The sequence below is a fragment of the Bubalus bubalis genome, chromosome X, assembly GCF_019923935.1.
Source record: "Bubalus bubalis isolate 160015118507 breed Murrah chromosome X, NDDB_SH_1, whole genome shotgun sequence".
Lineage (NCBI taxonomy): Eukaryota > Metazoa > Chordata > Mammalia > Artiodactyla > Bovidae > Bubalus > Bubalus bubalis.
In genome coordinates, this window is record NC_059181.1 from 47,793,035 (window position 1) to 47,814,891 (window position 21,857).

Genomic DNA, 21,857 nt, shown 5'->3' on the forward strand with positions numbered 1-21,857 from the left:
TTCAAACACACTAAGTTAAAAAAAAAAAAAAGTAATGAAAAGGCAGAGAAATACTCCACAAATGAAGGAACAAACTATATACACAAGTTCAAATAAATGAAGAGGAAATAGACAAACTACCTGGAAAAGAATTCAGAACAATGATAGTAAAGCTGAATAAAAACCTTGAAAATAGAATGGAGAAAATGCAATAATCAATTAACAAAGACCTAGAAGAATTAAAGAATAAGCATACAGAGACAAACAACACAATTACTGAAATTGAAAAACCAATAGCAGAATATCTGTGAGCTGGAAGATAAAATGATGGAAATAACTGCTGAAGAGAAGAATAAAGTAAAAAGAGTGGAAGGAACTGAGGATAGTCTCAGAGACCTCTGCAACAATATTACGCAGACCAACATATGAATTATAGGGGTCTCAGAAGAAGAAGAAGAGAAAAAGAAAGAGTATGAGAAAATTTTTGAAGAGACTATAGTTGAAAATTCTCCCAACATAGAAAAGGAAATAGTCAATCAAGTCCAAGAGGTGCAAAGAGTCCCATACAGGATAAAACCAAAGAGAAACACCCTAAGATAGATACTAATTAAACTAATAAAGATTAAACACAAAAAAAAGAATATTAAAAGCAGCAAGAGAAAAGCAACAAGTAACGTTAAAGGGAAGCCCCATATGCTTAACAGTGGATCTTTCAGCACAAATGTTGCAGGTCAGAAGGGAATGGCAGGATATATTTAAACAACTGAAAGGGAAAAATCAACAACCAAGAGTACTCTACCTTGGTTGGCAAGGATCTCATTCAAAGTTGATGAAGAAATAAAAAGCTTTCCAGACAAGCAAAAGTTAAGAGAATTCAGTACCACAAAACCAGCTTCACAACAAATGTTAAGGGGACTTATATAGTCAAGAATACAAGAGAAGGAAAAGATCTATGAAATCAACCCCAAACAATTAAGAAAATGGCAACAGGAACAAATATATCAATAATTACTTTAAATGTAAATGCATTAAATGCTACAAACAAAAGACACAGACTGGCTGAATAGATAGAAAAACAAGATCCATATATGTGCTTTCTACAAGAAACCCACTTCAGACCTAAAGACACATATAGATTAGAAGCGAGAGGATGGAAAAATATATTCCATGCAAATGGAAAGCAAAAGAAAGTTGGAGTAGCAACCCTCATATTGAACAAAGTAGACCTTAAAATTAAGAATGTTACAAGAGATAAGGAAGGACACTACATAATGATCAAGGGATAAATCCAAGAGGAACATATAACAAATGTAAATATCTATGCACTCAAAATAGGAGCACCTCAATACATAATCAGACAAACACTAACAGGCATAAAAGGAGAAATTGACAGTAAGACAATAATAGTAGGAGACTTTAACACCCCACTTACACCAATGGACAGGTCATCAAAACACAAAATCAATAATGAAACATAAGTCTTAAATGATGCATCAGATGAGATGGATCTCATTGATATCTTCAGGACTTTCCATCCAAATACAGAAGAATACACCTTCTTTCTCAAGTGCACAGGGAACATTCTCCAGTATAGACCACATCTTGGGTCATAAGTCAAACTAAAGCAAATTTAAGAAACTTATGTAAATTTAAGAAAAATAAATTTAAGTAAATAAGAAAATTGAAAATTTAAGAAGATTGTAAATTTAATTTAAGAAATTTCCCAGTAAATTTAAGACATTCTCAGTAAATTTAAGAAAATTGAAATTGTTATCAGCATCTTTTCTGACCACAACACTATGAGACTAGATATCAATTACAAGAAGAAAAAAAAACTGTAAAAAACACAAACACATGGAGATTAAACAACACCTTTCTAAATAACAAATAGGTTACTGAAGAAATCAAAAGGGAAATTAAAACATTTCTAGAAACAAATGACAATGAAAACATGACAACTCAAAATCTATGAGATGCATCAAAGGCAGTTCTAAGAGAGAAGTTTATAGTAATACAATCCTACCTCAAGGAACAAGAAAAACATTGAATAGAACACCTAACTTTACACCTAAAACAACTGGAAAAAAAGAATAACAAAAAAAATTAGCAGAAGGAAAGAAATCATAAAGACCCAAGCAGAAACAAATCAAAAAGAAATGAAAGAATAGTACAGATTAATAAAACTAAAAGCTGGTTCTTTGTGAAGATAAACAAAATTGACAAACCCTTAGCCAGTCTCATGAAGAAAAAAAAGAGAGAAGAATAAAATCAACAAAATTAGAAATGAAAAAGGAGAGGTTACAACAGACAGTGCATAAATACAAAGGATTATGAGACAATTGTGAATGATTATATGGCAATAAAATGGATAACCTGGAAAAAATGGACAGATTCTTAGAAAAGTTCAATCTTCCAAGAGTGGGCCAAGAAGGAATAGAAATTATGAACAACCCAATCCCAAGCACTGATATCGAAAATGTGATCAAATATATCCCAAAAAGCAAAAGCCCAGGACCAGATGGCTTCAAATGAGAATTCTATCCAAAATTTAGAGAAGAGTGAATGCCTATCCTTCTAAAACTCTTTCAGGGAATTTCAGAGGAAGGAACACTTCCAAACTCATTCTATGAGGCCACCATCACCCGTTTATGAAAACCAGACAAACACAAAAAAGTTTAACAAAACTACAAGCCAATATCACTGATGAACATAGATGCAAAAATCCTCAACAAAATTCTACCAAGTAGAATTCAACAACACAATCAAAAGCTCATAACACCATGATCAAGTTGGGTTTATTCCAGGGATGCAAGGATTCTTCAATATATGCAAGTCAATCAATGTGATAAGCCATGTTAACAAACTGAAAGATAAAAAGCATATGATAAACATAATAGATGCAGAAAATGCCTTTGACAAAATTCAGCACCCATTTATGATTAAAACTCGTCCAAAAATGGGCATAGAAGGAAACTACCTCAACATAGTTAAGAACATATATGATAAGACCACAGCAAACATTATTCTCAATGGTGAAAAACTGAAAGCATTCCCCGTAAGATCAGGAACAAGACAAGGGTGTCAACTCTCACTGCAATTATTCAAAATAGTTTTGGAAGTCCTAGATAAAGCAATCAGAGTAGAAAAAGAAACAGAAGAAATCCAGATCAGAAAAGAAGTAAAGCTCTCACTGTTTGCAGATCACATGATACTATACATAGAAAACTCTAAAGATAATATCAGAAGAACTGCAGCTAATCAGTGAATTTAGCAAAGTTGCAGGATACAAAATCAATACACAGAAATCACTTCCATTCCTATATACTAGCAATGCAAAGTCAAAAAAGAATTAAGGAATCAATCCCATTCACCATTGCAAAAAAAAAAAAAAAAAAAAAAAAAGAAAGAAAGAAACAAATATCTAGGAATAAACCTACCTAAGTAGACAAATAAAGAAGGCAATGGCACCCCACTCCAGTACTCTTGCCTGGAAAATCCCATGGGCAGAGGAGCCCGGTAGGCTGCAGTCCATGGGGTCGTGAAGAGTCGGACACAACTGACTGACTTCACTTTCACTTTTCACTTTCATGCATTGGAGAAGGAAATGGCAACCCACTCCAGTGTTCTTGCCTAGAGAATCCCAGGGATGGGGGAGCCTGGTAGGCTGCCGTCTATGGGGTCGCACAGAGTAGGACATGACTGAAGTGACTTAGCAGCAAGTAGACAAAAGAACTGTATACAGAAAATTATGACACTAATGAAAGAAACCAAAGTGACATAAACAGATGGAAAGATATTCCACGTTCCTGGGTAGGAAGAATCAATGTTGTGAAAATGACTATAGTACCAAATACAATCTAGAAATTCAACATAATCCCTATAAAATTACCAATGCCATTTTTCATAGAACTAGAACAAAAAAATTCACAATTCATATGGAAACTCAAAAGACCCTGAATAGCCAAAACAGTCTTGAGAAAGAAGAATGGAGCTGGAGGAATCAACCTTCCTGACTTCAGATTATACTACAAAGCTACAGTCATCAAGACAGTATGGTACTAGCACAAAAACAGAAATATAGACAAATGGAACAAGTTAGAAAGCCCAGAAATAAGTCCATGCACGTATAGGCACCTTATTTTTGACAAAGGAGGCAAGAATATACAATGGGGCAAAGACAGCCTCTTCAATAAATTATGCTGGGAAAACTGGACAGCTACATGTAAAAGAATGAAATTAGAACACCTCCTGACACCATACACAAAGATAAACTCAAAATTGATTAAAGACCTAAATGTAAGTCCAGAAACTATAAAACTATTGGAGGAAAACATTGGCAGAGCACTCAATGGCATAAATCAAAGCAAGGTACTCTATGGCCCACCTTCTAGAGTAATGGAACTTTAAAAAAAAAGTAAACAAGTGGGATCTAATTAAACTTAAAAGTTTTTGCACAGCAAAGTAAACTATAATCAAGGTGAAAAGACAACCCTCAGAATGGGAGAAAATAATAGCAAGTGAAACAATTGACAAAGGATTAATTTCCAAAATATACATGCAGCTCATAAAGCTCAATACCAGAAAAACAAACAACCCAGTAAAAACGTGAGGGAAAGACCTAAGCAGACGTTTCTCCAAAGAAGACATTCAGATGGCTAACAAACACATGAAAATATGTCAACATCACTCATTATCAGAAAAATATAAGTCAAAACTACAATGAGATATAATCTCACACTGGTCAGAATGTCCATCATCAAAAAATCTACAAGCAATAAATGCTGGAGAGGATGTGTAGAAAGAGAACCCTCTTGCACTGTTGGTGGGAATGTAAATTGATAGAGCCATTATGGAAGATGGTATGGAGATTCCTTGAAAAACTAGGAATCAAACCACTATATTACCCAGCTGTCCCACCCCTCGGCAAATACCCTGAGGAAGCCAAAACTGAAAAAGACACATGTACCCCAATGTTCACTGCAGCACTATTTACAATAGCTAGTACATGGAAGCAACCTAGATGTCCATCAACAGATGAATAGATAAAGAAGTCATGGTACATATACACAATGAAATATTACTCAGCCATAAAAAGGAACACATTTGAGTCAGTTGTAATGAGGTGAATTAACCTAGATCCTATTATATAGAGTGAAGTAAGTCAGAAAGAGAAAGATAAATATTGTATACAAACACACATATACAGAATCTAGAAAGAGGGTACTGAAGAATTTATTTGCAGGGCAGCAGTAGAGAAACAGACATGGAGAACAGACTTATGGACACAGGGAGAGGGGAGGAGAGGGTGAAATGTATATAGAGAGTAACGTGGAAACTTATATTACCATATGTAAAATAGATAGCCAGGGGGAATTTGCTGTATGTCTCAGGAAACTCAAACAGGGGCTCTGTATCACCCTAGAGGGGTGGGATTGGGAGGTAGATGGGAGGGAGGTTCAAAAGGGAGAGAACATATGTATACCTATGGCTGATTCATTTGAGGTTTGACAGAAAACAACAAAATTCTGTAAATCAACTATCTTTTAATTAAAATATAAATAAAATTTTAAAAATTAGTATTATAATATAGATGCATTAAAATATTAACAGTGTTTGTTTCTCAGTGGTAGAAAAATGTTTGGATTTTGCAAGGGTTCTTTCTTTATTTCCTTTATATTTTATGTATTTTCTACATTTTATAAGTATGTATTACTTTTATAATAACGAAAGGATCTTTTAAACAAGGAATTTGATAGGATAAAATATAATAGCTATTGGGTATCCAACAGCTATGGTTATTCTTGCATTTATTTCTGGTCTTAGACTACTTGTAACACTGCAGAGTCAAGTGAAATGAAATCCCATTCCCTTCCTCCAAATCTCCCCTGTAATGGCAATTCTGATGATTTTCCTGAGTTCATGTTATACTTATCAGCACTATAGCAGTGGGAAAAAATCACAGCTGAGTATCTTCCCTACATGTCTGTTTTATATGGGATTCATCCAATAATAACCCTTTAGGAGCCTTGAGCTTCCCCAATTTACTCGCTCAATTTTTTAGAAGAAATCAGTGGTAGCTGTTTCTAAGGCTACCTCATAGTTGTTTGGCAGTTAAATATATTTTCCTGTCAACTAAAAAAAGAAAATGATGCACAATGTGAGAGTCACAAGTTAAGTTTCATTTGGGGCAAAATGAGGACTTCAGCCAGGGAGACGTCACCTCAGATAGCTCTGAGAAGTTGCTTCAAAGAAGTAGTGGGGGAAGTTCAATATATATGATTTTGGTGGTCAATATATATGATTTTGGTGAAGTTCAGTGCAATCAAGCACTGATTTTACAAAAATTTTTCTGCTAATTATGAGGAGCTGATGTAACCATGAAGGGATTTAGTGCTTTTCTAGATATGAAGAGATGCAAGGATTGGGATCATGAAATCAATTCCTGAAAATATTTAACTATCTAAAGACTTGTTCCACAAGTCTCCCTGGACCACAAAGTGCCTCATTCTCCACCCTAAACTCCCTTCAGGGTGTCAAAGGTCAGTAGCTGCAGCAGCACAGGATTCAATTTCTGTAGAGGCAGATTGAAAATGCCCTTGGCAAGTGCTAATTTGTAGTTGACAGGCTCTGCTCATGGTGATAAATTCAAACATACTTTTGGAGGCATTTCATGACCATTTCATCCCACAGTGCTAAGAAGGCTCATTCCTAGTTCTGGAGAAGATTTTGCTAATAGGCCACTCAATGTGGTATTACTGGATTAGGTCTTAATTGTCGAAGATCTCTGGACACCTGTCTTCTAGTTATGGTCCAGGAAAATGTTCCCTCTTATTGCATCTTCTGATATATAGAGTTACACTCTTACAATCATTGATAACATACAGAACTATATATTTGATCAACTGCTGCAAGCCACCTAGTCATCATTTTTGTTGGAGGCTCAGTTCCATAGTTGGTAGTTGCAAGGAAAAACAATCCTGTAAAACAGACAAAATACAAACTGTAACATTAATGGAGTTATAAGTAAATATTTCAGGCAAGAGCTTTCCACTAAAAACCAATTTTTGAAATTTGTCAAGACTAGGGAATGGGTCACCTAAGGCAGAAATCTGATTTTTCATATGGTTTCTCAAATGTGTTATATTAGAGGAATCATTAGGTATGAAAACACAGCATTCAGCTTGAATTATGGCACAGGAACCTCCCTGAGATGCTATAAGGATGTCATGCAGTTTTATAGCACTGCTTTTTCCATCATAGAGACCTCAGAATTCAATAGGTTAATAGCCTGGTTACTATCATTTAGTTTGTTGAGTGAAAGTTGTCAAGACTTTGATATGGCTAATTATATCCTCCAATCTTTTTGAAAACACAAAAATAGCTGCCAATAGTCATAAAAGTGGAATAGAGATCTCTTGACCCATTGGCTCACACCAATTGTAGATTGGCTGGGATCACCTCTAATTTGTTACATATGTGACCTTGAGTACATGGGAATCCCAGGATACACCTTCTTATCCATCTAGGTGGAAGCCAAGGCCATAAATTAGTACTACAAATCCACTGAGTTCCATTAGGTACAACCCAGTGAATCTCTGGTCTGATCCAGTCAGTTCCATGTTAATCATTGTCTCTAAGGGTAATAATACGTAGGCATTGTTAATAAGGCATCCAGCCTAGCTTCTTAATGTTACTAGTTTGATCATCCTTAGTATGATTTAGTTGTTCCCAACATAAAGGAACTTTTAAACTTAAATGACTATAGCCTGGTGTTAACCATATAGATTAATCCCATAATGGGGGAGCTTTCTTTTTAATAGATGAGAGGTTACCGTTTTTGGTTGACACTTAGCTTATCATTCTGATTGAGCTTGAGTGACCTTAAAAGAAAATTTAAATCTATGACCAGGGTCAGAGCAGGTATTATTAATTGGCCAGGTCCATCTAGCAGTATCATGAGTAGGCAGAACAGGAATGAATTCTCCTTCTTCTAAAATAAACTTCCTAAGGGTCATCCAATTAGAGCCTCGGAGTGGAGAAATACATTAAGATAATTTAGAAGTATTAGACATAGATAATTGGCAACAAACCCAACAATTGGACTGATATTTTAAAATTAGCATAAGATTGTGTCCATGATAGAAAACATTTGATTTATATGCAAAAGTCCAAGAAGTCAAGAAAATGTTATAAATGATCATACGACTCAGGTCCAGCATCTTTGGCACGCTGTCTATTTCTGATGTCATCTTCTTGTCCTGGTGTGAGTGTAGCTCCTCCTCTATTTGAGTGTCATTGTAAAGTGAGTTTGAAATCAGCAGTCCTCTCAGTGTAGGGGCCTTTGAAATTGGAAATTAATCCAAGAGTCAATTTCCTTTCAATTTCCCTGAGCTTGAGCTAGTTAGAGTACTTGATAAGAATGTCCTTCCATCCAGGTTGGAGACAGCCCTTTACATTATGTCTTTTCTAGTATATAATACACAATTTCCTTGTTTCAGATCATGGGGCATCTGATCTTCATCCAAAGATTACTGAGCTAAGCTTCAGAAAAAAAAAAAAAAAAAAACTTAGAGTGTCCTTTAACAATTCAATTAAATTTTACATTTATGTAGCATAACAGCAAAGAACTATCCAGGAAGTGAGTGTTAGTATACAGCCCTCCATTAACAAACGCATTTAACATTCATTGAAACATTTTTTTCTCCCTAAAATTATCCTCATTTTTACCAAATATAACCAAACTAAACTAGTTTGTTTTAAAAATAAGTCTGGTTTCAATAAATTTAGCTTGATGACTTATATAAACATAATTGATCATAGACTTTTTTGTTTTGCTGAAACTTTTATAAAGAGTCTCAAACTGAACTTTTAAAAAACATCTCAGGGTTAGGAAACTCACACCAAAGGCACATCACAGATTTTGCCTAACAGATTTAGGTGAATTTCTCCCTTCTCAATTTCTCCAAAATTCTTTGAGATTTCTGTACCTGTTATTGAGACAGCCTTCCTGGCTTATCTGATAAAGCTACTGGAAACCTAAGAGTTTCCAATCTCTGGAGGGATCTAATAGAAAAGGTGAATGTTTTAATTTTGCTTACAAAAGTATAATTTCACTAAATTACTCTAAATCATAACTAGAGGGGAAGGGATTCCTTACACTTGGAAAAGACGGGTTCAAATCAGTAATTTTTCAGCTAGAAACCATAAAAGTTATAAGCATATTCATCCATTAATTGAGTCCTTTTTTTAATCTTTTAAGAAGCAAGCAGGCTTGCCAATAGAATCTTTTACCTTCTTTCCCAGTCCAGAATTATTGTCTGAAAGTCAGAAATCCAAAAGTCTTTTTTGTAAATCTTGAAGAGGAAACATTTTTGCAAAAGCAGCAAAATAAAACCATAACTGTCAATAATGACAAAAGACCTAAGAAGAAATGTTTAAAATCTTATTACAATGCATTAACAAAGAAAATTGGTCACTGCTGCAACAACACTTTAAGATAGTATCTAGAATTATGGCTGATAAAATTTTCCCAGGACATATCAGAATTTTAGGAACTAAATATAATTTCTAGGATATCTATATTAGTAATATTTACCACACAACATAACCTGAGGAGATTTATTACTCATCTGACAATCTGTCCCATGTAATCCAAAATATCCAATGGACCTAAGGAGGAGCCTGGTAGGCTGTAGTCCATGGGGCCGTGAGGAGTTGAACACGACTGAGTGACTTCACTTTCACTTTTCACTTTCATGCATTGGAGAAGGAAACGGCAACCCACTCCAGTGTTCTTGCCTGGAGAATCCCAGGGAAGGGAGAGCCTGGTGGGCTGCCATCTATGGGGTTGCACAGAGTTGGACACGATGGAAGCGACTTAGCAGCAGCAGCAGCAATTAGCTGAATATCTCTCCTTGGGATGTTTCAGGGACCCTTGAAGCATCCCAAAGTTAGCTAGAGGTCAAAATTGCTTCATTAGAATTTTATTTAGGAAGCTTTCTCAATAAATATCAAAAGGGTTCAAAATACTCAAATAGGATCATAGGTCACTATGAAACAATAGTTATTCACTTAGCCAAAGTAACAATAAAAGATTTGAAAGGCAAATACAGAACAGATCATTTATGAGGTAAAGAAAGTTAAAAATCTTTTATCAAATGCAGTTCAATATCTGAAGAAATCTTGTCCTCTTAACCAACAGAAAAGCCAAATTCAAGTTTTACAGAAACTTACTTTTAAATTCATTTACTTAATTAAATTGATTTTAAACTGAGTAAGTCTTGACAATGCACAAAACTCTTTTCTAATGATCCACTATCCACAAACCTTGTTACACTTTCTGTATTCATAATTTTATTTCCCATTCAGAAATATCACCTGTAAGTCAGACCTACTTCCTTTTCCCTTCAGTTCAGTTCTGTCGCTCAGTCGTGTCCGACTCTTTGCGACCCCATGAATTGCAGCACGCCAGGCCTCCCAGTCCATCACCAACTCCCGGAGTTCACCCAAACGCATGTGCATTGAGTCGGTGATGCCATCCAGCCATCTCATCCTCTGTCATCCCCTTCTCTTCCTGCCCCCAATCCCTCCCAGCGTCAGGGTCTTTTCCAATGAGTCAACTCTTCGCATGAGGTAGCCAAAGAATTGGAGTTTCACCTTTAGCATCAGTCCTTCCAAAGAACACCCAGGACTGATTTGCTTTAGAATGGACTGATTGGATCTCCTTGCAGGCCAAAGGACTCTCAAGAGCCTTCTCCAACACCACAGTTCAAAAGCATCATTTTTTTGGCGCTCAGCTTTCTTCACAGTTCAACTCTCACATCCATACATGACCACTATAAAAATCATAGCCTTGACTAGATGGACCTTTGTTGGCAAAGTAATGTCTCTGCTTTTGAATATGCTATCTCGGTTGGTAATAACTTTCCTTCCAAGGAGTAAGTAAGTGTCTTTTAATTTCATGGCTGAAATCACAATCTACAGTGATTTTGGAGCCCAAAAAAAAGAAGTCTGACACTGTTTCCACTGTTTCCCCATCTATTTCCCATGAAGTGATGGGAATGGATGGCATGATCTTAGTTTTCTGAATGTTGAGCTTTAAGCCAACTTTTTCACTCTCCTCTTTCACTTTCTTCAAGAGGCTTTTTAGTTCCTCTTCACTTTCTGCTATAAGGGTGGTGTCATCTGCATATCTGAAGTTATTGATATTTCTCCTGGCAATCTTGATTCCAGCTTGTGCTTCTTCCAGCCCAGCGTTTCTCATGATGTACTCTGCATATAAGTTCAATAAGCAGGGTGAAAATATACAGCCTTGATATACTCCTTTTCCTATTTGGAGCCAGTCTGTTGTTCCATGTCCAGTTCTAACTGCTGCTTCCTGACCTGCATACAGGTTTCTCAAGAGGCAGGTCAGGTGGTCTGGTATTCCCATCTCTTGAAGAATTTTCCACAGTTTATTGTGATCCACACAGTCAAAGGCTTTGGCATAGTCAATAAAGCAGAAATAGATGTTTTTCTGGAACTCTCTTGCTTTTTCGATGATCCAGTGGATGTTGGCAGTTTGATCTCTGGTTCCTCTGCCTTTTCTAAAACCACCTTGGACATCTCAAAGTTCACAGTTCACGTATTGCAAGCCTGGCTTGGATAATTCTGAGCATTACTTTACTAGTGTGTGAGATGAGGACAATTGTGCAGTAGTTTGGGCAGTCTTTGGCATTGCTTTTCTTTGGGATTGGAATGAAAACTGACCTTTTCCAATACTGTGGCCACTGCTGAGCTTTCCAAATTTGCTGGCATATTGAATGCAGAGTTTTCCAAATTTGCTGGCATATTGAATGCAGCACTTTCACAACATTATCTTCTAGGATTTGAAATAGCTCAACTGGAATTCCATTACCTCCACTAGCTTTGTTCATAGTGATGTTTTCTAAGGCCCACTTGACTTCACATTCCAGGATGTCTGGCTCTAGGTCAGTGATCACACCATCGTGATTATCTGGGTTGTGAAGATCTTTTTTATACAGTTCTTCTGTGTATTCTTGCCACCTCTTCTTAATATCTTCTGCTTCTGTTAGGTCCATACTATTTCTGTCCTTTATCGAGCCCATCTTTGCATGAAATGTTCCCTTGGTATCTCTAATTTTCTTGAAGAGATCTCTAGTCTTTGCCATTATGTTGTTTTCCTCTATTTTTTTGCATTGATCACTGAGGAAGACTTTCTTATCTCTCCTTGCTAGTCTTTGGAACTCTGCATTCAGATGCTTATACCTTTCCTTTTCTCCCTTGCTTTTGGCTTCTCTTCTCTTCACAGCTATTTGTAAGGCCTCCTCAGACAGTCATTTTGCTTTTTTGCATTTCTTTTTCTTGGGGATGGTCTTGATCCCTGTCTCCTGTACAGTGTCACGAGCCTCCGTCCATAGTTCTTCAGGCACTCTATCCATCAGATCTATTCCCTTAAATCTATTTCTCACTTCTGCTGTATAATCATAAGGAATTTGATTTAGGTCATTCCTGAATGGTCTAGTGTTTTTCCCTCCTTTCTTCAATTTAAGTCTGAATTTGGCAATAAGGAGTTCATGATCTGTGCCACAGTCAGCTCCCGGTCTTGTTTTTGCTGACTGTATAGAGGTTCTCCATCTTTGGCTGCAAAGAATATAATCAGTCTGATTTCGGTGTTGACCATCTGGTGATGTCCATGTGTAGAGTTTTCTCTTGTGTTGTTGGAAGAGGGTGTTTGCTATGACAAGCGCGTTCTTTTGGCAAAACTCTATTTGCCTTTACCCTGCTTCATTCCATATTCCAAGGCCAAATTTGCCTGTTACCCCAGGTGTTTCTTGACTTCCTACTTTTGCATTCCAGTCCCCTATAATGAAAAGGACATCTTTTTGGGGTGTTAGTTCTAAAAGGTCTTGTAGGTCTTCATAGAACCATTCACCTTCAGCTTCTTCAGCATTACTGGTTGGGGCATAGACTTGGATTACTGTGATATTAAATGGTTTGCCTTGGAAACGAACAGAGATCATTCTGTCGTTTTTGAGACTGCATCCAAGTACTGCATTTCAGACTCTTTTGTTGACCATGATGGCTACTCCATTTCTTCTAAGGGATTCCTGCACTCAGTAGTAGATATAATGGTCATCTGAGTTAAATTCACCCATTCCAGTCCATTTTAGTTCACTGATTCCTAGAATGTCAACATTCACTCTTGCCATCTCCTGTTTGACTACTTCCAATTTGCCTTGATTCATGGACCTAACATTCCAGGTTCCTATGCAATATTGCTCTTTACAGCATCGGACCTTGCTTTTATCACCAGTCACATCCACAACTGGGTATTGTTTTTGCTTTGGCTCCATCCCTTCATTCTTTCTGGAGTTACTTCTCCACTGATCTCCAGTAGCATATTGGGCACCTACCGACCTGGGGAGTTCCTCTTTCAGTATCCTATCGTTTTGCCTTTTCATACTGTTCATGGGGTTCTCAAGGCAAGAATACTGAAGTGGTTTGCCATTCCCTTCTCCAGTGGACCACATTCTTTCAGACCTCTCCACCATGACCCACCCATCTTGGGTGGCCCCACATGCCATGGCTTAGTTTCATTGAGTTAGACGAGGCTGTGATCTGTGTGATTAGATTGACTAGTTTTCTGTGATTATGCTTTGTGTGTCTGCCCTCTGATGCCTTTTCCCTTAACAAAATGCAATTTCATTCCTCACGCCTTCTTTACTGAAAACACATATCCTACTTTTCTTAAGCAACCATGAACTGTCCTTTGTATTAGCATTCAGTAGATTAGTGAATGTAAATACCAATGATAATTTCTAAAAACTTTTACTTTCTTATAGAGAATATCTCAAGATGACACCAAACATTATTCATTAATAGTACAAAATCTCTTTAGTTTCTCTGTAAGAAGAAGTTAGTGTTCAGTAATTAATATTTTGGAATCTTCTTTTATTTGGAAATGACCTAGCTATTCAATAAACCTCCATCACTTAGTTTAGCACAAACCTAGAAATTAAAGTTACCCAAATCTGGAAAGACTATTTTAGACAGATATTCCTAAAGTATATTTTATTCTTAATGGAATTTATTTAAAAGCTCCTATCTCATTTATATTTTCTTTCCTTAAAAGTTTCCTCACTCAAGTTTATTTCCTTGCTTACAAACTTGTAACAGATATAACTTATTTTAAACCTAGACACAATGAAAATGCTATGTTTAATATTAATGACTCAGACATGTCTACATTAATTAGATGAACAAACAAATATTAATACCAAGTATTTAATACTGAATATTTCCCAGTTCATGAGAACCTGAGATACATTTAGGTTAATTTCTCTTGTATTTAGAACTGTTTGATTTGTAAGCACTTACTTTTCTTTAAAAAAGAAAATTCACTGGAGGTAAGGGCTTCCCTGGTGGCTCAGACGGTAAAGTGTCTGCCTGCAATGCGGGAGACCTGGGTTCAATCCCTGGGTCGGGAAGATCCCCTAGAGAAGGAAATGGCAATCCACTCTAGCACTCTTGCCTGAAAAATCCCATGGATGGAGGAGCCTGATAGGCTACAGTCCATGGGGTTGCAAAGAGTCGGACACGACTGAGCGACTTCACTTCACTTCACTTTTCTTTAGGCCAATTAGATTAGAGCTCATTCACAAATTAACCTCAGCAATATTAGCCAAAGACAAAGACACATGCTGAGACATACACATATTCAGACAGACACAATGTGAGATCTAGCTTCATTTTTTAAACGTAGTCATGAATCAGATATCATAATATAAAACTCACTAATTGTAAATACAAATTGGAATAAGAGAATTTTAAAAGGTTTCATTCCCTTTTCCCCCACTCAGTTTTAGGAAGTAGAGATGGTCTAGATAACTTGTCCAGAGAGCTCTGGTCTAGAGGCATAGGGAGGGAAAATCAATTTCTCTTAGTAGGAGTTATTCCCTCTGGGCAAGAATTCTAAAGATATTTCTTTTTCTTGAAACTTTCTCTACTGTTTGGCAATTAAACTGGTTGGGGGCTGGTTAACCTTAAACTGGCATTATGCACTTAACTTGGTGCAAATGAAGGTTCATAATTTTCATAGATATCTCCTTTTCTTTCCTTTTAATGGTTTTGAAAAGTTGGTTAGCCAATATAACAAGGGTGTTTTGTGTGTAACTCAGACCAACCTGGACTGTCTTTTTGACTAGAGTAGACAAATTCTCACTTAAGCCTTCTTGAAAGGCTGCTGCTGCTAAGTCACTTCAGTCGTGTCCAACTCTGTGCGACCCCATAGACTGCAGCCCACCAGGCTCCCTCGTCCCTGGGATTCTCTAGGCAAGAACACTGGAGTGGGTTGCCATTTCCTTCTCCAATGGATGAAAGTGAAAGTGAAGTTGCTCAGTCGTATCCGACTCTTAGCGACCCCATGGACTGGAGCCTACCAGGCTCCTCCACCATGGGATTTTCCAGGCAAGAGTACTGGAGTGGGGTGCCATTGCCTTCTCCTCTTGAAAGGCACAGTTAAGCAAAGGATCATTTTGGTAGTTAGAGAATGATTCAGGTGTCAATTCCAAATATTGCTTAAAAGTTTCTTTCCCAATCTCCCATAATAGTCTGGATTGATTCATTCGATCTTCACTAGCATTGTTGAACCTTTGTCCACTTTATGATTTTTGGAGAAAGCTCTGGGATAGGTTTGAGTAATTTCTAAGTTAATTCATTCAGTACAAGCCTCTGGACTATGTAACCAAAATTCCATTGAGGGTAATTTCCATCCTGCTTTCTCTATACATTCCCTTGCTTTGCTTTCAGAAACTAACAGCTGTATTAGTTGATATGGATCTGAAAACCTGGGCTTGTAAGTCCAGATGGTTAATTCAAAATTTTCAGCAAATCGCATGCATTCTGAGTTGGACTGGGAAATTTCTTAGCCAAGGCTCTAAGTTCTGTTTGCATCCTGGATGTATAGGAAAGCAACAAGAACAATTCACTTCTCCCTGTAATAGATTTCTCCTTAAGGGAGCCATAATCATTTCTGATTTTTTGATCTTCCTTTTCAGGGAAAAGGAAAGCAGCAGGAGGGAGAAGAGTTGGAAGAGAAAAACTGTCTGATCCAGGCAGTTCAAATAGAAGAGGATATATGGGAAGAGCAGAGGGAGAGGCAGAGTCAGTGCTAGCAGCCTTTTTTAGTTCTGATTATAGCTTCAAGCAATTTCTTGTTGTTTTTGTTGTTGTCATTTTTGTTGCTCAGTCCCTCAGTCGTTTCCAACTCTTTATGACCCAATGGACTGCAGCACTTCAGGCTTCCCTACCCTTCACTATCTCCTGGAGTTTGATCAAACTCATGTTCATTGAATTGATGATGCCATCTAACTATCTAATCTTCTGTTGTCTCCTTCTCCTCCTGCCTTGAATCTTTCCCAGCGTCAGGGTTTTGTCCAATGAGTCAACTCTTAGCATCATGTGGTCAAAGTATTCGAGCTTCAGCTTCAGCATCAGTCCTTCCAGTGAATATTCAAGGTTGATTTCCTTTAGAATTGACTGGTTTAATCTCAGTGCTGCCCAAGGGACTCTCAAGAGTCTTCTCCAGCACCACAGTTTGAAAGCATCAATTCTTTGGTGCTCAAGCTTCTTTATGGTCCAACTCTCTATCTCATACATGATCAATGGAAAAACCATAGCTTTCACCATAGGGGCTTTTTTGGCAAAGAGATGTCTCTGCTTTTCAATACACTGTCTAGATTTGTCATTGCTTTTCTTCCAAGGAGCAAGCATCTTTTAATTTTATGGCTGCAGTCCTTACCCACAGTAATTTTGGAGACCAAGAAAATCGTCTGTCACTGTTGCCATTTTCCCCCATCAATTTGCCATGCTAGTGATGGGACTGGATACTATGATCTTAGTTTCTTGAATATTGAGTTTTAAGCCAACTTTTTCACTCTCTTCTTTCACCTTCAACAAGAGGCTCTTTAGTTCCTCTGCACTTTCTGCCATTAGGGTGGTATCATCTGCATATCTGAGGTTACTGATATTTCTCCTGGAAATCTTGATTCCAGCTTGAACTTTATCAAGCCAGGCAATTTTCATGATGTACTCTGCATGTAAGTTAAATAAGGAGTGTGAAAATATATAGCCTTGATGTACTCCTTTCCCAATTTTGAACCAGTCTAATTCTCATGCTTGTAAAATGATCCAACAGATATTTGCAATTTGATCTCTGGTTCCTCTGCCTTTTCTAATTGCAGCTTGTTTATCTGGAAGTTCTCAGTACATGTACTGTTGAAGCCTAGCTTGAAGGGTTTTGAGTATTATCTTGCTAGCATGTGAAATGAGTGCAATTGCACAATAGTTTGAACATTCTTAGGCATTGTCCTTCTTTGAGATTGGAATGAAAGCTGACCTTTTACAGTCCTGTGGCCACTGCTGAGTTCTCCACTTTTGCTGACATATTGAGTGCAGCACTTTAATAGCATCATCTTTTAGGATTTGAAATAACTCAGTTGGAATTCCATCACTTCCACTAATTTGTTCATAGTAATGTTTCCTAAGGCCTACTTGACTTCACACTCCAGGATGTATGGCTCTAGGTGACTGAGCATGCCATCATGGTCATCCAGGTCATTAAGACCTTTTTTATATAGTTCTTATGTGTATTCTTGCCACTTCTTCTTAATATCTTCTGCTTCTGTTAGATACATACTGTTGCTGTGTTTTATTGTGCCCATTTTCTCAAGAAATGTTCCCTTGGTATTTCTAATTTTCTTGAGGAGATCTCCAGTCTTTTCCATTTTGTTGTTTTCCTCTATTTATTTGCATGGACCACTTAGGAAGACTTTCTTATCTCTTCTCTCTATTCTTTGTAATTCTGCATTCAGATGAATATATCTTTCCTTTTCTCTTTTGCCTTTCGTTTCTTGTCTTTTCTCAGTTATTTGTAAGGCCTCCTCAGACAACCATTTTGCCTTTCCACATTTCTTTTTCTTGGGGATGGTTTTGGTCACTGCCTCCTGTACAATGTTGTACAACTCTGTCCATAGTTCTTCTGGCATTCTATCAGATCTAATCCCTTAAACATATTTGTCACTTTCACTGTATAATTGTAAGGGATTTGATTTAGGTGATACCTGAATGGCCTACTGGTTTTCTCTCTTTTCTTCAATTTAAGTCTGAATTTTATAATAAAGGATTCATGATCTAAGCCACTATCAGCTCCTGGTTTTGATGATTCTATAGAGCTTCTCCATCTCTGGCTTCAGATAATATAATCAATCTGATTTCAGCATTGACCATTTGGTGTCCACATGTAGAGTCATCTCTTGTGTTGTTGGAAGAGGCTGTTGCTATAACCAGTGTGATCTCTTGGCAAAATTCTGTTCACCTTTGCCCTGCTTCATTTTGTACTCCAAGGCCAAACTTGCCTGTTACTCAGGTATCTCTTGACTTCCTACTTTTGCATTCAAGTCCCCTATGATGAAACAGACATCTTTTTTGGTGTTAGTTCTAGAAGATTTTGTAGGTCTTCATATAACCTTTCAACTTCATTTTTCTTGGCATTAGTGGTTGGGACATAGACTCGAATTTCTGTGATGTTGAATGGCTTGCCTTCAAAATGAACCAAGATCATTCTGTCATTTTTGAGATTGTATCCAAGTACTGTATTTTGGACTCTTGTTGTGTATGAGGGTTACTCCATTCCTTCTAAAGGATTCTTGCCCACAGTAGTAGATATAGTGGCCATCTGAATTAAATTCACCAATTCCAATCTATTTTAGTTCACTGATTCCTAAAATGTTCACTCTTGCCTTCTCCTGTTTGACTACTTCCAATTTACCTTGATTCATGGACCTAACATTCCAGGTTCCTATGCAATATTGTTCTTTACAGCATCTTTTTCTTTCTTCACAATTTCGTGAAGAGAAGATTCATTCTTACAGTAGCTCTTAGCAACCTCAGCATACGAGCTTTTTTTCTTTCTTTAATTAAGAACTTTCACCTTTTCACTTTACCATCTTTTCAGCATATCCAAATTGCCAGCACCACTATTTCTGTGCTTTGGAACCATTATTAAATAAAATTAGTTACTTGAACTCAAGCCCTGTGATACTGAAACAGTCAACCTGATAACAAGATAGACTACTAAGTGACTTATGGGTGGGGTATGCTGGACAAAGAGATGATTCACCTCAGGCAGGATGGAATGGGATGGCACCAGATTTCATAACTCTACTCAGAATGGTGCATGATTTAAAACTTATGAATTGCTTATGTCTGGAGTTTTCCATTTAATGTCTGAACAATCATTAAATGAAAATGTGCATCATGAACCCAAATGAAGAAGATACTGGGTCAATACAATATTGTAAAGTAACCTCCAATTAAAATAAATAAATTTATATTAAAAAAATAAAAAGCAGAGACATTACTTTGCCAAAAAAAAAAAAAGAAGAAGATACTGTACATAGGCTTTCTTCTATAAAATTTGGATTACATTATATGTAGTCCAAATCCTTTCTTTTCTCTTTTAGCATTATATTGTGAGAATTTTCCACATCTTAAAATTTTCAAGACTGTAATTTTTATTGGCAAATCGTATTTAATTAATTGTGATAACTATTTTCAGTCAGCATTTCAGTGTATCTTTTTTGCTATCAGTGTTATTTTTTAAGCTTACTAGATGTACTTAAAATTCATTTCCAACTAATTCTCTATAAACTTTATCCAAACCTCTGGTGACACTTCTTTTTTCAGATGATAAATATCAGAATCTTAGAAAAAGGAGATGGTAATAGAAACAGAAAGAGATGAGAGAAAATTGAAATAATGATAGGAAATAACCACTAGGGCTGCTATAATTTGAGAGTTGTTATTAACTATCTGTGGCCTTGAATGAATGTGTAATGATAATGGCAATATTTGTAATAATGGAATTTTTAAAATAATTTTATTTATTCTCTTAAAAAATACATTTTTGGCATCCTCAAAAAGTAATATATCTGTTGTTAATGTCTTAACACTAAGAAAAAGCCTATTTGTAGTATTTCTTTGTTACTTGTTATCAATCCTCTCTACTCTCATTCCCTATCTTCCTGAAGCCATGGGAATAAAGAAGAGTTTTCCTGCAGAGGAATACAACTTGCTGTGGATTGGTTCCTAGATAAAGGCCATAAAGATATTACTGTATTTGTGCCTGCATGGAGAAAGGAGCAATCCCGCCCTGATGCACCAATTACAGGTACTAATTCAATTAAGACATTTCTTCTCATCCAGAAGCAAAGCTGGCAAGATAGTTTGGGGAGAACCCAATGCTCCTAAATTAGATAAGTACTTTTCTAAATCTATTAAGTACACTTAAAATGTTTTTTTTTATTAAGTGTATTTTAAAGCAGATTTTTCCTGATCCAAATAATCTGTTGTGCTGTGGCACAGAGCAGTTAAATAGAGACTTCAATTTCAAGCAAAAAATAAAGCACACAGTTGAAAAAAAGAGTGTTTGTTTCTATTTGACCATAAGCTTCAGACAAAAAAGGGGACGAATTTGGTTACGAATATGACTGAATTTTCCAAAATACTAAAGAAACCACCATAGACAATGGATCTCATCCTGTAGCAGATAAGTTTCTGTGGGATTTGCAAATTAGGGGTTAGAATAGAAAAAGAGAAAAGTACCACGGCATTCAAAGCTAATTTATCCATGAAGCACAATAGGCCGAGTGCCTAGGGTTCATAATATATACTTTTAGGATCCCATGTAAGTGGTTTAATTTTATTAGCTTTTTAACATCAGAGGGGAAAATTGAATATACCAATAAATATATAGTAATGTACCTAACTGGATTATTTGTGTTTATACCAACATAGTTGTAAAGTATAAACCTAACATTTCTTTGTGGAAGAAAAGACCCATGAAGGCAAAAGTGCCTAAAGTCCACAAAAGTTATGATGTGGCCCTATTGGCAGGAGGATCACTACATTCATTTATGAAAGTGAAAGTGAATGTGAAGTCGTTCAGTTGTGTCCGACTTTTTGCGACCGCATGGACTGTAGCCTACCAGGCTCCTCCCTCCATGGGATTCTCCAGGCAAGAGTACTGGAGTGGGTTGCCATTTCCTTCTCCAGTGGATCTTCCTGACCCAGGGATCGAACCTGGCTCTCCCACATTCCAGGCAGACGCTTTAACCTCTGAGCCACCAAAGCTAGCTCTTAACAGCATTTGAGAGCATCAATACCCCAATTCTCTGAGTATCAGGTCTTGCCTTATATACAAAATGAGAAGGTTCAGTGTCATGGGGTTGTCTGCCAACTGCTGAACAGGCTTCAAGCCTCAGTCTGACAGTGGATCCTGCTGCTAAGCTGCTGCTAAGTCACTTCAGTCGTGTCCGACTCTGTGCGACCCCATAGACGGCAGCCCACCAGGCTTCCCCGTCCCTGGGATTCTCCAGGCAAGAACACTGGAGTGGGTTGCCATTTCCTTCTCCAATGCATGAAAGTGAAAAGTGAAACTGAAGTCGCTCAGTCGTGTCCGACTCTCAACGACCCCATGGACTGCCGCCCACCAGGCTTCTCCGTCCATGGGACTTTCCAGGCAAGAGTACTGGAGTGGGTTGCCACTGCCTTCTCTGAGAGTGGATCCTGGCCCTACTCAAACTTCTTTCTTCATTAATAAAGAGGCTAAAAGGAAAGGGGGTCAGTACTCATATGCTACCACTTCATATTTTTCCTTAGTCGTGGCTTTCCTTCAGGCAGAAGGCAAAAATGTTAGTCCCTAAGAAAGATATATTATTCTCCTCCTGGCAGACACATCCTCATCATACTTCCCTGGTTTCTTCATCAACCAAAACCTGGTGCTGCAGCCAAAGGGCAAAATAAGCCTCAAAAATGTT

General features: G+C 37.2%; 1 protein-coding gene across 1 annotated transcript in view; it reads left to right on the forward strand.

The window, feature by feature from the left end:
* Positions 1-21,857, forward strand: part of ZC3H12B (zinc finger CCCH-type containing 12B) — a 668,231-nt gene that overhangs the window by 642,119 nt on the left and 4,255 nt on the right. The window contains exon 4 of the mRNA XM_025277361.2: positions 20,070-20,209. Within this exon, the coding sequence (XP_025133146.1) occupies positions 20,070-20,209 (140 nt within the window). The remainder of the gene's footprint in view (positions 1-20,069; positions 20,210-21,857) is intronic.